This window comes from Nuphar pumila, chromosome 12, assembly GCF_984573655.1.
Source record: "Nuphar pumila chromosome 12, dmNupPumi1.hap1.1, whole genome shotgun sequence".
Lineage (NCBI taxonomy): Eukaryota > Viridiplantae > Streptophyta > Magnoliopsida > Nymphaeales > Nymphaeaceae > Nuphar > Nuphar pumila.
The window spans coordinates 17,803,772-17,820,142 of NC_143260.1; the positions used below are offsets into that span (position 1 = coordinate 17,803,772).

The 16,371-nt window shown below is 37.4% G+C and overlaps 1 protein-coding gene across 1 annotated transcript; it reads right to left on the bottom strand.

The window, feature by feature from the left end:
* Positions 1-1,556: 1,556 nt before the first annotated feature.
* On the bottom strand, positions 1,557-6,214 carry LOC149820175 (wax ester synthase/diacylglycerol acyltransferase 4-like). The gene is made up of 5 exons (XM_089981761.1): positions 6,020-6,214; positions 4,163-4,735; positions 2,585-2,938; positions 2,261-2,398; positions 1,557-1,730 (listed from the first exon to the last, which is right to left on the bottom strand). The coding sequence occupies exons 1-5, from the start codon at positions 6,212-6,214 to the stop codon at positions 1,557-1,559; spliced, it is 1,434 nt and encodes a 477-aa protein (XP_089837887.1).
* Positions 6,215-16,371: the final 10,157 nt, after the last annotated feature.

The following is a 16,371-nucleotide window of genomic DNA, read 5'->3' on the forward strand; positions in this document are numbered from 1 at the left end:
AAATGTTGCTTTAGTTCAGACCATACCTCAGCCGCGGATTCTGCATATAGCACTGTAGAGGCCAGATCTTTGTGGAGGGCGTTAAGTATCCATGACTGCACCATATTATCGCATCGCGTCCATGACGCAACAAGAGATGGTGGCTCAAATGGCTTCGGAATAGTCCCATCTACGAATCCGATCTTATTCTTTGCAGTGAGCGCCATGGTCATGGCACGACACCAAGCAACATAGTTGTCACCGTTCAACGATTGTGAGACCAGTGTGGTGCCCGGACTGTCGGAATGATGCACGTAGAATGGATTGTCTACATCCATATTTGGGTTGGTCGTCTCCTTGGCCACGCCTTCAGATATCATCTCAGCCATCTTGGTTCAGTTTGGCTCTGATACCATGTTAAAACCAAGAGGATCAACACTGAACTAAGATGGTGAAAACTGTGGTGTGTAACCACGCTGAACCATTCAATTTATATTTACATATGGGTAACTGCCTACGTATGGTATTTATTTACATAAGGTAACATTACAGCTATTATTTCTCATTCAATGCTGTGAATGAAAAATAATAGGAAGGTAGCTCTTGGTTTATCCGGATGATGATATGGAAAATTCAAAGTCAAATCTTAGATTTGAATTTGAATTGTATAACTGATTTGCCTTAAGTCGAACTTCCATTTTAACACCTTTTTTTTTTTAATTTGTTCTCCCTGTCCCTGTTAATTTTGTAACGGGGAGGCGGATGGAACGGTGTTTACACTGTATTTTGGACGCGGGTGTTTACACTGTATTTTGGACGCGGGTGTTTACACTGTACTTTGGACGAGGCGGACTGGCGTAACATGCATCTGCTGTGTCCCACGTTTGTTACAAATAGTGTGAAAATGACACTTTTTGTCCTACACCATGCGCGGGACGCGCCATCAAACAGGCTCTAAGAGAATACTTTTAACATCCAGTTGTCTTAGATGACACTAAAAAACGTGCTGCAAAATGTCCACGCACTAACGTTTACACAGAGAGAGAGAGAGTAGCCAGCTCAACCAGGATCCCCTGGATTCGAAGAAACCACCGTTGAGTTGAGTGAACGTTGTTCAGATGAAATGAGAGGTCTCTAAGATGCATACGTAAAATCTCATATACGTCAACCAGGATTTTATGGACAAGATGATTAAGGATGACCGGAATTTGACGGAAAGTAGCATCATTGCATGCCATCCAAACAAACCACCAAGTAGTAAGCAACCATGTCTTTCAGATCAGTCTCCACCGCTTGCATCCCAGGAGCAGATCAAGCGCAAAAGACTCCTCATAGAATTACAAAAGAAGGCAATGAAATATAAAAAAGTAACTTCATAAGATATTAAAGAAAAGCTTTGCTCTTGGACAATTATTTTTCTTCTTAGGCATATTTTTTTTTGAAAGGCAAGCTGGGGTTAGGCAGACCCCACCAGTTACTATTCAACGTACCACTGGGTTTTGAACCTGCAACGTCCCACCACAAGGAGACTTGCACTGTCAGCTCCTACCAACCACGCGGAGCCCCCCGTTGGTTTCTTAGGCATCTTTGTTTACGAGTTTGGGACTTATTTTAGGTAGCACCGCATCAGATATCTTGGCAAAGGCTTCTTGAAGACACCCTGTGAGCGCTTCTGTATCTATGAATCCCTGCTCTCCTCCCACTACCACCCTTAGCTTTCCCATGTAACTCAGCATTGTGATTGTGAGGCTCTGCACACAATCCAAACTTCATCAGGAAACATAATCAAAGGCAAATGTATATAACATGACACAACCATTACTAAAGGGTAACACTTACAGTTCTGCAGATTTCCATTATGTCAATCCTAAAAAAAAAGCTCTTATCCTAAAAAATATCTTGTTTGTTATTATTTTCATTTTTTTTTTAAATAAACATCATTTTCAAACTTAGCTCCACACACACACTAACCTCGTATGTCTCAGGGATACACCATTTTAAATTGGCCCTGTGTCTAGTGGCATGGCCATCAACATGTATGAACAATATTTTATTATTTTTAATACTTTTGATAGTTGAAATAATATCTTCAATAATAATATATTTGTGACATTAATCAATAATAATATAATATCTTCAAATTAATCAATTAAGTAATAGAAATTATGTTCCCTCTGTCCTAATTTTTAGAAAATTTGCAGACTCGTATCCAGTCACCATTTGCGCCCATGCCTTTGTGACATACAGATAAACACACAAACACACTCAAAAGCCTACTAACCTGTGGTGCACGTGTCACCATGAAATAGAAGCTCTTGACTGGACGGTCCGCCATCAATATTTTCTCCATTGGACCAATAATGTTGGAAATAGTTATGCTCGAGTTTGTTAGTGTTGAATGGATGTACTGAGCTGCTGCCTGTGGTTCAAGGAGATAAGGTATGAATTAGGCAATGAGGCATCTTATGTGAAGGAGCAAAATTCATGAACTCTAATTCTCCCTTCTTTCATGCTCAACTGATTGGAGGTCACCGTAAACATACAATGTCAAGTTTAACTGAATTGGACTCATGATTAACATGGGTTTGCTAAGTATGAAGCTCACCTCAGGGCCTCTTAGCTTCCTTAACACCTCTAAGAGCCTTCCAGTTAGATGGACACCTAGCGAGCTCTTCTTTCTTCTAATCAGTTCTTGTACTTGGAAGACATAATCAATCGGGTTCGCCTTCTCGATGCACTTGCAAACTGGGAGAGGTACATGTATGAACCCAAACTGGTTTCCCCATAGCGATTCCGAGCTATCTCTGCTTATATCCCCCAATGTCATGAGCCTGGAGACGGTTCTTGTGTTTAGCAGCACCAGTGCAGTGGCCTGTGCCTTCTCTGAGCCCTCACTCATCCGGTGCATGTATAATTGGATGCCATAGAAGATTGTCCCTGTAATTACATCGTTCACAGTCTGGCATGAAAGAGATTTAACAAATCAATTAAGAATAACAAAAACATTAATAAAAAGTATATATAATGCTGTTTTCTGGTTTAATTTAACTCTGATATTAGCTTTAAATTTGTGGTATGGTTGAAATATGACATCTAAATTGCGTATATATGATAGAGGAAATGAAAGTATTTTATATCTTATGCATGTTAAGGTGACAATTTTCCTCAATATATAAAAAGATAAGTTTTGGCAAAAGGGGAAAACTGGTTTTCCATTGAGCACAAGATACGCTTGAAAATATTTAACTAAAAGCATATGTTAAATAGTCTTGAATTGATTCTCGGATTTGTTTTGAGGCATGGTTCTGTGTTTGGGGGAGAACACTTTATAGCCCTATTTAAGATATGGGGCAGTACACTAGGGCCTCCCCTTTTTCATAGAAGAGCAGCTACTACGTGGTTCTGCCCCAAACACTGGATCTGATAGCATTTGTTTTGGATCATTTTTTGCCACAAAAGAAATGAGTTGGATAGTGGTGTTGCCAACTTATTGTTGGTCAGACGAGTAGATTTCCGGGAGTGACACTCAAAAGGATACCATTTCTAGAATTTGTAATTAGTGTAAACTAGCTTTTTTGTTTTTTGTAAATTTTCAAAATTTACATAAAATCCTGGCAGATTTAGGTTTTGGTGAATTATCACTTCTTCGTAAGACTTACAAAATTAGGGGAAACTACCTCATTCACACCCACCTTTCGCCTGAAATTTCATCTCTTGCTTCATCTTTTCAATAATATCAAATTTAGACCTAAGGTTTCATAAAAAGTGGCAGATAGTTAATTGAAATCTATCAGACAAAACAATGGGAAACGTGTAAATTTGTGTGAAGTTCGATTTTACACATTATTGTCTTTTCTTGAGAGTCGGCAAAGAGAAGTGAAGGGTATGCTTGTCATTTAAGTGTAGTTAACTCAGGTTAAGCGGGTGAATTAGGCAGGTCTTGGTAGGTCACCATTTGTCAATTGCCACAGAAAACCAGGTCTTTACCAAGAAATACTTTTAAAAAAAATGAAGACTGGTTTTGGAATTATGAACAAAAGGCAGATTTGTAAATGAAAATTCCTTTCTATTAATTACATAGATCCATAGAGAAGAACTAAAAGAAAAAAGTTGTTTATATATAGATGGGAGAAATTAAGCCAAGAGATAGGGGAAGTAGGAGCAAAGAAAAAGTAAGACTTACTGCCTTTAGTTCTTCTTTAACTTTTCGAATTTCCTCCAGTGAAAATACAACTGAAGAGATGGAGATTGGTCTAAATTCAACCCCAGGAGTCCCTGACCTGATAGGAGTCTTGGAATCTACAAGCCAACTACTCTTTAAAAGGCTCCAACCAAAGTCCTGAATAGTGAACCAAAGTGGCGAGATGTGCCTCCATATGGTTCCACTTTTACCTTTAGAATGGTATTGCTGAGAGGAAACATTAGAAGACGGGAACGTTGGAGGCCGAGAAGGATCATCGACTCTTCGCATGCACGAAAACAATGCTGTCATCAGTGAAAAGCCATCTCCAATTGCATGGTGAAGCTTGAATACAACAGTATGCACTGCACTAGGAGTGCAGTACTTGAACAAATGGACCTCCCATAGGGGTTTGGTTTGTGAGAGTTCTTCCATGCCTATATCTGAGAGGTATCCTTGCAGATGTTTCTCATATTCTTCAGGTGACAAACCAAGTGGAAAAGTTGGGACCTTGAAATGGTCCTTAAGGTTGACCTTAACTGGCTTCCAATGTTTCACACCCTCTTCATCTTTGACCTATAAACATGGAAAGATTTTGATGCTAAAAGGATGATAAAAAAATTTCTACATAAAGTCATAGCATTATGTCCAAGGCAGGTGGACGGTTATACCTTCAATTAGGATAACAATTAGTTTAGAAACATTAGTCCAGATGGGGACCAGTTATTAGTTGTTAAAATTGATGAAGACAAATAAATTTATGATCACACAAATACTGCACAACCATAATGATGACCATTCTTCTTCGGGTTAACCTGCCTAGAAATCCCCCCCTTAAGAATTTAAAAATTGAATTTAGGTTTTACCATAAATAAAATATTGATTAGTTCATTTATGTATGTACGACTTAGATGGGGACATTTATGAGTTGCCTTGGATCAATAGCTGGTTGAAATACATTGTGCAAAAATTCCTAGTTCAAGGGGAAATGACAAAATCCATGTCAAGTATAAAAAATGAGCTGAGGTAAGTCTCCTGAGAAGATGAGAAAATGCATCGCTGATAGGGATGTGAACAGATGAACAAGGAGCTAGCCTACTTCCACATGAGCACATCAGGCAGGGTATGGCTCCTAGCTAGTAATTAGACTCAGACTCATGTTTGGTCTTTTACGCAAACTCAGTTTGAATTCTGTTATATACGTTCTGAAAATTTGGAAACAGGCCCAGTTACCCCTTGCATTGATAACTCTTTATGAAAACCGATAGAGTCAGGCTAAGCCTATGTCCAAACTGGTCCGAGTCAGGAAACCCGGCATCCCGAGAGGCTGTTTACATTGCGGGGTCTTCACCTGACAGTTTTTTTACCGTCGCTAAAGGTCTCATTTTTCGCTGAGACCTTTAGTGCATTAAAAAACCGCCGTTAAAGAGTCTAAAATGCACAAAAAGAGTGTTTTAGCGTTTTTAGTTTTTTGCACTGGCCAACCATCAAGCCCTGCGATGGATGGACGGCCAGCGTGATCCCGTAGATAGTTGCACACCTAAGGGTTGTGAAGCTCTCTCTCTCTCTCTAATGTTCTTTTCTCTTGTGCTTTATTTATTTGTTTTGGCTTTTGTTCTTGTTCAGTTCATGGGTTCAACATTTTGTTGATCTTCATGAGTGGTAACGGCTCTCTCTCTCTCTCTCTCTCTCTCTCTCTCTCTCTCTCTCTCTCTCTATATATATATATATATATATATATATATATATATATATATATATATATATATTTATATATACACTTCTTCCAGAGTAAATTCACCAACATCAGAAAAGAATTAGGAAAAAAGAAAAAGAACAAAGTGAAGAGATTCAGCTTACCATGATGGAGGAGAAGCGGTTGTTAACAGGTAATAACTCATTCTTGAGATTCTCAATGCCTTGCGATTCATCAACTGGGCTTTCGAGCTCAAAAACAGCAAGAATGTAAACAGAGAGTGTGGAGCTATTGAAGAACTGACCAGTGGGGCTAACAGGCATATAGTCGTCATTCTCTCCTCCTTTGGATGCTCCCATTGGGCTTGGCTTTTTTCTGCTGTACAATTAGACTAGTTTTCTTTCTTGAATGGACAAGTTTCTTCTGCAGTTTTCTCCGACTTTATAAGTCGCTGGCTGCATCATGAATTAGGGGCTTCAGTGCAGTTATACAACAACTTGGAAATAAATATTAAAGCAGGTAAGGGTAGATGGCATTAATATTGTCGAGTCCATTTGCTGATGCACTACAGGAGACTCATTAATGGTCACCATTATTAACTATTATGCTAATTGGAGGAAGGTGGAGTTTACGAGAGAGAGAGAGAGAGAGAGAGAGAGATCATCACAGGTAAACAAATATTCCTTCATGAGAGAAATACCGTGCAAAAAATTTGATATTTTACGTTGCCGTTTTAAACGGCAAAATGTATAAGCTATTTTCGTGAAAAAATGGTTATTTTAATTTTATTTCTTACTTAATTTTTTTTATATTTTAAATTTTATTTATTTTTCCGATATTTTTTCTTCTATAAAAACATGAGAAACATGAAAATTTTCAATTTCTCACGATAATTTGGCGGTCGCCTTTTGCCGTTTCAAATGTTTGTCACTATGATGTGACTATCAACAAGCATTACTAATGCGGTCTGAAGCAGTTTGAAATTTGATCAGTAAAGAAAATATGGGGAAAGTAAATACTAGTCGACGATATTTGATAGTTTCTATCAGAAATCAAAATGAGCGGTCACGTTTCAGCAGTGACTAGCCATGTTAAATTATTAGTGAAGGAAGAGAGTTTTTCAGAACTAGCCATTTCTTTTTGGATTCTTTCTTGACCGATTCCTTATCGACCAAGTTTCCTTTATGATTCATGATTCAATTTTCTTCCAAGGCCAAAAGAGTTGGCCATTTGATTAAGGACAACAATTACAGATTGTACGGTTTTGCCTCAACTTCTCCCAGATTTAGGACCCATAATATTGGACTAGAGCTTCAACCTTGTCAAACAAGCGTGTTTGAGTCCAACGAATGACAGTGGCAGAATTGCGGATACAGGCTTAGATATAGCTAGGGTGAAAGTTGGCAGAAAAAAACCTAGAGTGTTTTAGCCAAAATTACCATTATTGAAACATTATGGTAATAATTGGTTCTATTCTTGTTGCCAAAATATATACCAACAGATATCCTTTCACACACAGTCCCGCAAACACATACACACACATGTGGGCACCACTGCACGCACACACAAAATAAACCTTTCCAATTGTCTGATGGATATCTTGTAAAGCTGGGGGTCGATACCTCTTAACCCTAGGTTTTTTCTGCCAACTTTCCTCCTCCCTCAAAAAATATTGTCAGATGGATATGTTTAAGTAAGTTCCACAACAGATGTCATATGGTTTTATTAGGTGTGTAACTTATTGTAATGGACAAGATTGGGGTTCATCATTAAAATCCACGCGCTTCCCATACAAATCTCGAGAACCTTGGAAATCGTAAATAAAAGAAGACCCACTTAAATTTATTGCAGCAACTGCCGTGTTGCCTACACACAGACTCAACACACTTGTGCGCCTGTTTGTTTCACCAGAAACAGTGGGGAAAATGCCTATTTTCCTGCAGTTTCCCACCCTTGGTTAAACGAACGCCGACTAAAGGGGCCCCATGTTGCCGAGGTAATCCTTTGAACGGTGTGCCCTTCATACCCTTGATTGAAGGTGCATGGGGATGCTCGATCGACAATCTGAGATATAGAAAACTTGTCAAATAATGGATCTATCATGGGTCCCGCATTAGATCCTCCAGCCATGCAAACAAGAAATCATATTGGAGAATCTGAGACGTCCAAAAGTTGCCAAATACACGATTTTCTTGAATGAATTTGGTTTTTAAAAGGGAGGGGTTTGGTTCGTCTAGCTGTAAGTTTAAAATCGTCCATTTGTAAGTTTTCTTGCCAATGATATCATCCAGTTCTAAGTTTTCATGTTCTAATCCTTTCGTGGCCAAGTCTCCTCAATTTCCAACCCTTACTTTGTCCCCTATTTAAGAGTACCGGAGGAGTTGGGTGAGCGTTGGAGACAGTTAGACGATGTGAAAGGATGAAAAAGGATTTGGACTATGTTTGGGAGTAGAGGGAGGCATGAATATCAGTTGGATAATCAGTCAACTCCAAATTCTAAAACTCCTCTCATAATAAGGAGGTTCTGATGGTCTTTGAACATCCGATGGTTCGAAATATTTGCAGCATTTACCTCAGTAAATCCCCTATTCATGAATAGGAGATTTTATGAGGCAGTTAAAACTAACATGATAGGATGTGTAGAAACATGTTGATACATGGTCATAAGTATAATCATATATTCAGATGCAAAATAAGAACACTACATATAGGCATTTGTAAAAGCATGATATATCTGTGCTAAGTGTAGTGTGTAAGCATCATAAAACCAAACTACCAACAATATTCTCTATATTTGCAGTCATAAATCAAACTACCAACAATACACTCTATATTTGTAGTTGTGGGTGTACTGATTTTCCATAAAAAATGGTTTTTAAAAAAGATAAATAGTGTTTTTAAATCAAAATTTAGTGAAAACTTGGGTGCTTGGCTTGCAAGTTCAACATTTTAATTCCCCAAGTGGCAACTGGATCGCAACTCCTTGGATTGGATCTTTACATATTCAGGTTGTGCAAACCTTCCAACGAAATCCTAAAAATGCAACGGTGTTAGACACCACCGAAGTTCAAAAAAACACAAAAAAATCAACATAATGCAAGATGTAAGATAAAATCAAAACTAAATTGATAAATAAAAGAAAAGGCAAGAAAAATAAAAAAAATCAGAGAGTTCTCATCACAAGCTTAGGTAGTCCTACTAAACAGCTTGACAAGTGTAGGATGAATCTGGCATAGCTAAGGCTACAACTATGTGGACCTAGGTATGGCAGAATGGACCCAACAGGCTAACACTAAGGACCTAAAACTAAGTCAAATGGGCTGGGTAGGCTAAAAAAAGTAAGGACATCTAGGCTAGGCTCATGGCAACAGGGTGTCCTTACTTTCACTACAAGAAAAACATTAATTAGCGACGAAAATTTGGGATGGATTTTTTTCATCGCAAATTAGCGACGGATTAGCTAGAGAAAACTAGTCATCGCTAAAATTAGAATTAAACATGGGATTAGCGATGGATTACATTCCATCGCAAACTGCGTCGCAACTTAGCGATAAAAATTTTTCATCGCTACTCCGTCTCTAATTAGCAACAGTGTTTGCGACGAAAATTTTCTATCGTTAATCCATCGCTAATTTTCGATGTAAGCCCGTCTAACGCGTAAAATTCTCTCTTTGTCTCTCCTTTCTTTCTCTTTGATTACCCCCAAACCCTAACCGTCCGCCGCTTGCCCCTTTGCCTCCGACGACCCTCCCTGCATCCGTCAACCTTCCCTGCCACCGGCAGCCCATGCTGAAGCCACCCCTCCACTGCTCCTTTCCCTGAGCCCCGATCCTCGCCTCACTGGAGGCCACCCCAAATCAGGTTCTCTGTCACTGTCGCCCCGCTCTCCGACAACCCACCGACAGCTCCCTCCGAAGACATCATCGGCCACCTCTCGTTCTCCTTCCTCAGTCGTTCCCCCTCTATTGCCCCTTTCTCACCATATTTCGGCCACCCAACGTCGTATTTCAGCCACCCAACGTTGGCACCACCTTTCTCCTCTCTCCTTCCCTGTTGCTTGTCTGTCGACACCAGTGACCTCCGCCCCCAGGTACATCTCCTTCCTTCCCTTCTTCTTTACCTTCATCTCTCTCTCGTTCTGCTCTTTGTCACCGAGTGGGCCGACGGAAGGGGTCGGGACCCCCCCCCCCCGTCGTAGGGGCCATCGGCTCATGCCCCTCTTTTATTTTTGGCAGGGGTTGATGCCCCTCTTTTTATTCCCTGCAGAGGACGATGCCCCTGCCCCTCTTTTATTTCCGGCAGGGGCCGATGCCCCTGACCCTCTCTCGCCCCCACCCTTTCTCTCACCCTTTCTCACTTTGCTCGCTCGATGTAACTCCAGCCTCTGCCTTGTTTCACAGCTGACTCGCAACCAGATCCCCTTCGCCGGTGAGTCTGTAGGTATACCGCCTCTCTCTCTCTGTTAGGCGATTGGTGGAGCCCCTGCCACCTCTTGATGAGTTGCTACCTCTGTCGTATATAAATGTGTTTTGCAGGTGCATAGCTAAGCTAATTGCACAATGCTTAGTGTTAAGCATCGCATGTGGCTAAAAATGCAATGCAAAAAGAAATAAGAAAAAAATGCAAAGACAATAGCATGCAAATCGGGTAAATACCCGTGGTGAGTAAGTGATGCAAGCACATCACAGGTTATTTAATTTTTTGAATGCAACACTTTTCTGTTCACACACTCACTTAGTTGTGGATATCTAGGACTGCTTTGATGGAGTTTAGAGATCATGTTGAGTATGATTTTAATGTATGATAATAGAAGTGCTCTTATTTTTGGAGTTCGGATTCCATGCTAGTCATGGTAGTAGTTAGCGGGATATTTGAGTATGTTTGTTGTAGGTACATGTTTGACATTGTTTTGATATAAATGATTTGAATATATTACAATGTTTGATGTGACTGTATCCATGCTTGCATAAAGTTATTTTTAATTTGATTATGCCTTCTATGTGAAATTGTATTATAAAAATATGCTTCAAATGAATATATTGTGTTATAAATGAGTTTGCACATAAAAATGAATGATAAGTTATCAATGCTTCAAATAAATGGTTTTGCACATAAAAATATTAAGTTATCAATGCATGCATCATAGTTCTTGTGATTGAATGACATTATATATATATATATATATATATACATATATATATATATATATATGTGTGTGTGTGTGTGTGTGTGTGTGTGTGTGTATAATATATCAAATCATTACATCCACCATGAATGCACGATAAATTAGATATTTTTTTCATCACAATATTATTATGATTCTCTTTTAATTGGTTAGGATAGTATCTGTAACATCTGTCGCCCAAAATGACTGCAAACTGTGAATGAATATATCGTAGGATAGTTGACAATGAGGTATCGCATGAATATATGGATGGTGTTGACAGTTTTATTGAATTTACAATGACAAATGTCAGTACAGTAGATTCCACAGGTCGGATCAGTTGCCCCTGCATGATGTGTAAGAACAATTGATTTGTAGAACCTCATGACACCTATACAGGAAGAGTTTTGTGAGTGATTATCAAAATTAGAATTTTGAAACAATTTTGACACACGGGTGGATATGGTGCACGATAATTCATATGTGGATTTAATATTTGATGCCGTAGAACCAGAACTGGGTTCTAGTGATATACCAACTGGGGTAGAGGAAGAAGCAACAAACGATGCAACTAGTAGATTTTATGATTTACTTAGAGATGCTGATGAGCCACTTTGGAATAGTTGCGAGAGTCACACTATCTTGTATGCAGTTCTTCAACTAATGAATTTGAAGTTCGAGTATAATTTGAGTCAATCATGTTTGGACCGTTTGTGCTCTATTGTGAAGAGTATGTTGCTCAAAGATGAGAAATTATCATAAAATTTCTATCGTGCAAAGGTTTTGGTCAACACTTTAGGTATGGGGTATCAAAAGATAGATGCTTGTCCAAATCACTGCATGTTGTAGTTTAAAGATTAAGAAAATAGCAGATCATGTTCATCTTGTGGGCATTCTCGGTTCAAGCCAAAGACAAGAGACAATGGTAGCACGAGGTCAAAAAAAGTGTCATACAATTGCTCAACTACTTCTCTCTCACCCCTATATTGCAACGATTGTATATGTCTTCGAGAACATCTAAACACATGAGATGACATGCAAATAAAGTTCGACATGATAAAGACAAGATCACGTATCCTGTTGACGCGGAAGCTTGAAAGTCTAAACTATACCCCGAGTATGATCAGTTAGAGGAAGACAAGTTTGTTGAAGAGGGTGATTACTATCAATTAGATGATATGTATGACTTCTCTTATGGTCACGATATCGCATATGGTATGCATGTTATATCTCCATTGTGTGATGGCACATGTATGAAAGAATGTGATCCAAATGATATACCAAGTGAATGGATGCCCAATAAAGAAGAAGAAGAGGACAAAGAGGAGGAGGAGGAAGAAGAAGAATATGAAAGTCAAACAAATGATGAGGAATGATACTCGAGCTAGTAAAATACATCTTGTAATACATACCTTATGTTTGAATGTATTGCAATCTTTTAGAGTTGTATAACTAATCCGATTGTATTGCAAGTTAAGGATAAGTTATCCATGATTAGCAAGTGATGTCATATCTTATGTTTTAATTTATTGTAATATTTGATGTGAATGATTTGAATGTATTATAATATTTGAATGTATTGCATGAAATTATTTTTTGATTTGATTATATATCCATGATGATATAGAGTTGTGTAACTGATCCAAATAAAATTTTTATTTGTTAGAATATGGTTCGTGGAGGTTACAGTAGTCGAGCACCCAGTGGTAGCCAGTCTCAGCCTTTATCTTCACGGGCTACTTCGATAGGTATATCATTTAACTAATTGTATACTTGATTAGTTTAAATATGCATTATGTGAATTTCTAACTCATTTTTCTATAAATGATGTTTGGCCTGCACATGACCCACCTACACCAGCTATTCATACATGTCATGAGACAACGCTGGATGCAGAGTCTTCTCAGTCTGACACACAACGACTCATTTAAATAGTGTATATCGATAATTGACTGTAAGTATTTTATTTTCACTTATCCAATACTTATCTTATAAATAGTGTATATCGATAGTTAATGTGTACCAATTTATCTGCGGCGCGAGGTTCGAGCCACAAGAAGTAATACGAGAGATTAGGCAGTCACTAGTTCAACATCTACCAGGACCGGTCGCTCAATGGAAAGAGTACCCAAAGGAAGTATTGGACAGATTGTGGTCCTTATTTATAATATATAATCATTTATCATAGCTAATGTGTATATTTAATTTTTTTTTATAGTCATGTCTACTAACTTTTTGAAATTATTTATAGGCTTTAAATGATTTCACAATTGCGATGGAGGAGCAGGACGCGAGACAAGTGTGGCAGAAGGTGGCTACCAGTTGATTTGTAGACATGCTGCACAATATGAAGACTGTAGCAATAAAAGCATCTAGTGGGATAGATGATTCGCTGTAGTGGAAGGGCCATGACCCTCCTACTATCAGGTCAGATTTTTGGGATGCAATGTGTGACAAGTGAGAGGGGCATGAATTTTGAAACTGCTCAGCAAATGCTGCATAAAATCGAGCGAAGATGCTCGATGTCCATCTACACACAGGTGGATCTAGGACTATTGGGAGCCACCTGAAGAAAATGGTAACACGTCAATATATATTGTCAAATTTATAAGTATTGTTGCATAATTTTTAAATAATTTTTTTATCATTCAACCTTGTAGGAAGCAGAAAAAGGAGCCATTATGCCTTACAAGGATGTGTTTGTTGAAACACATAAACGTAAGAGCACAGAAGAGTTCATATCAGAGAATGCGAGAACAACAACGATATGTATTTATTGTATTAATAAACATTGTAATATACAAGTTACCATGAACATTGCAATTCTTAATTATTAATCCATATTGTAATCATTACTTTATAGGAGTCATACGAGCAATAAATGGTAGAGTGATATGACGATGACTCCACTCAGCATCCACCTTTTGATCCTACAGCATAGGTGACTGCAACCGGTGAACCCAAAAAGGGTCGTGTGTTCAGGTTTGAGAGTAATATGAACACCACACTAGTCGTTGCCTCCTCCAACCAGGGCTCTCAGAGTTCTCCCATCAACATCAACTCCAAGCGTCCGATTGACCCAGCTAATCCTTGGGATGGTACCTGCCAGCTTGTTAAGGACATAATGCGTGACTATTTACATGAAGTAATTTTCGACGTTGTCCATAATGAGTTATGCAGCTTTTTCAAGATAGGAAAACTTTGTCTGCAGCTGCCTGTCAGGTATGAAAGTTTCATGTTATTTGTTTCATGTTGTTAGATTTCAAGCTAGTATATGCATGAATGCATCACATATGAGCATGATTTCATCACTATGAAAGTTTTTGACTGCTTTATAACACATATATGCATGATTGAATCACTATGAAAGTTTTTTTACAACATTAGAACACATATATAAGCATGATTTCATCACTATGAAATTGTTTGACTGCCTTAGAACACATATATGCATGATTGAATTACTATGAGAGTTTTTTTACAATATTAGAACATATATAAGCATAATTTTATCACTATGAAAGTTTTTGACAACCATAGAACACAAATATGCATGCTTGAAGTACTATGAGAGTTTTTTGACAATATTAGAACACATATACACATGGTTTCATCACAATAAAAGTTTTTGACTGCCTTATAACACATATATGCATGATTGAATTACTATGAAAGTTTTTTTACAACATTAGAACACATATATGCATGATTGAATCACTATGAAAGTTTTTTGACAACCTTTGAACACATATATGCGTGATTGAATCACTATGAGAGTTTTTTAACAACATTAGAACATATATAAGCATGATTTCATCACTATAAAAGTTTTTGACAACCTCAAAACACAAATATGCATGCTTGAAGCACTATGAGAGTTTTTTGACAACATTAAAACACATATAAGCATGATTTCATCACTATGAAAGTTTTTGACTGCCTTATAACACATATATGCATGATTGAGTCACTATGAAAGTTTTTTCACAACATTAGAACACATATAAGTATGATTTCATCACTATAAAATTTTTTGACGGCCTTATAACACATATATGCATGATTGAATCACTATGAAAGTTTTTTACAACCTTTGAACACATATATGCATGCTTGAGGCACTATAAGAGTTTTTTGACAACATTAGAACACATATAAGCATGATTTCATCTATGAAAGTTTTTTACAACCTTAAAACACAAATATGCATGCTTGAAGCACTATGAGAGTTTTTTGACAATATTAGAACACACATAAGCATGATTTCATCACTATGAAAGTTTTTGATTGCCTTATAACACATATATGCATGATTGAATTACTATGAAAGTTTTTTCACAATATTAGAACATATATAAGCATGATTCCATCACTATGAAAGTTTTTTTATTGCATTATAACACATATATAAGCATGATTTCATCACTATAAAATTGTTTGACTGCTTTAGAACACATATATGCATGCGTGAATCACTATGAAAGCTTTTTGACAACCTTAGAACACATATATGCATAATTGAATCACTATGAGAGTTTTTTGACAACATTAGAACACATATAAGCATGATTGTGATACAGAAGATATTTATTTGACAGCCTTATAACACATATATGCATGCTTGAATCACTATGATATTTTTTTGACAACCTTAGAACACATATCTTCATGATTGAATTACTATGATTTTTTTTCTGTTAGCCTTAGAACACATATTTGAATTATGTTAATATCCTTCACTTTATTGCTAACTAGTCTATGTGTAATTCATTTATGTTACTTTGATTGCCTTAGATTAAGTGCATTGCATATAATTTATTTCATTATATTTTGTTTATCAATACTAACATTTCTTTTCTCTTGTAGGATGTTGAAGATAATTTGCGTAGAAGAGCTGATGGAGGCATGGATGAAGGGGTAGATCAAGACAATGAAGAAGATGATGCTCAGAATCTTGGCGATGATTAGATTCATGTGTTGAATTTGTTGTACCTTCTTGTTGTTTCAAAAGAAACTCTTTGTAAATGTTCACTTGTAAATAATTAGAACTTGGCAAGGATTATAGTGGATCGATAAATTGTTTCAACTGCTTTGTTTATGTATTTTTTATGTGTACTTTATTTTTTATACACATGATATATAAATTGTATAACAAGAAAAATTTTCTCGATATTTATATTTCAAATAATTTATTTATTTGTTTAGTTTTTGCAACGGATAATATCCGTCGCTAATTAGTATCAGCCTTCAATTTGGCGATGGATTAGGGATGAATATTTATCTGACACAAAACTAAATCGGCTAATGTTTTGCAATGGATTATAATCCATCGCAAATCCGTCGCTACAATAG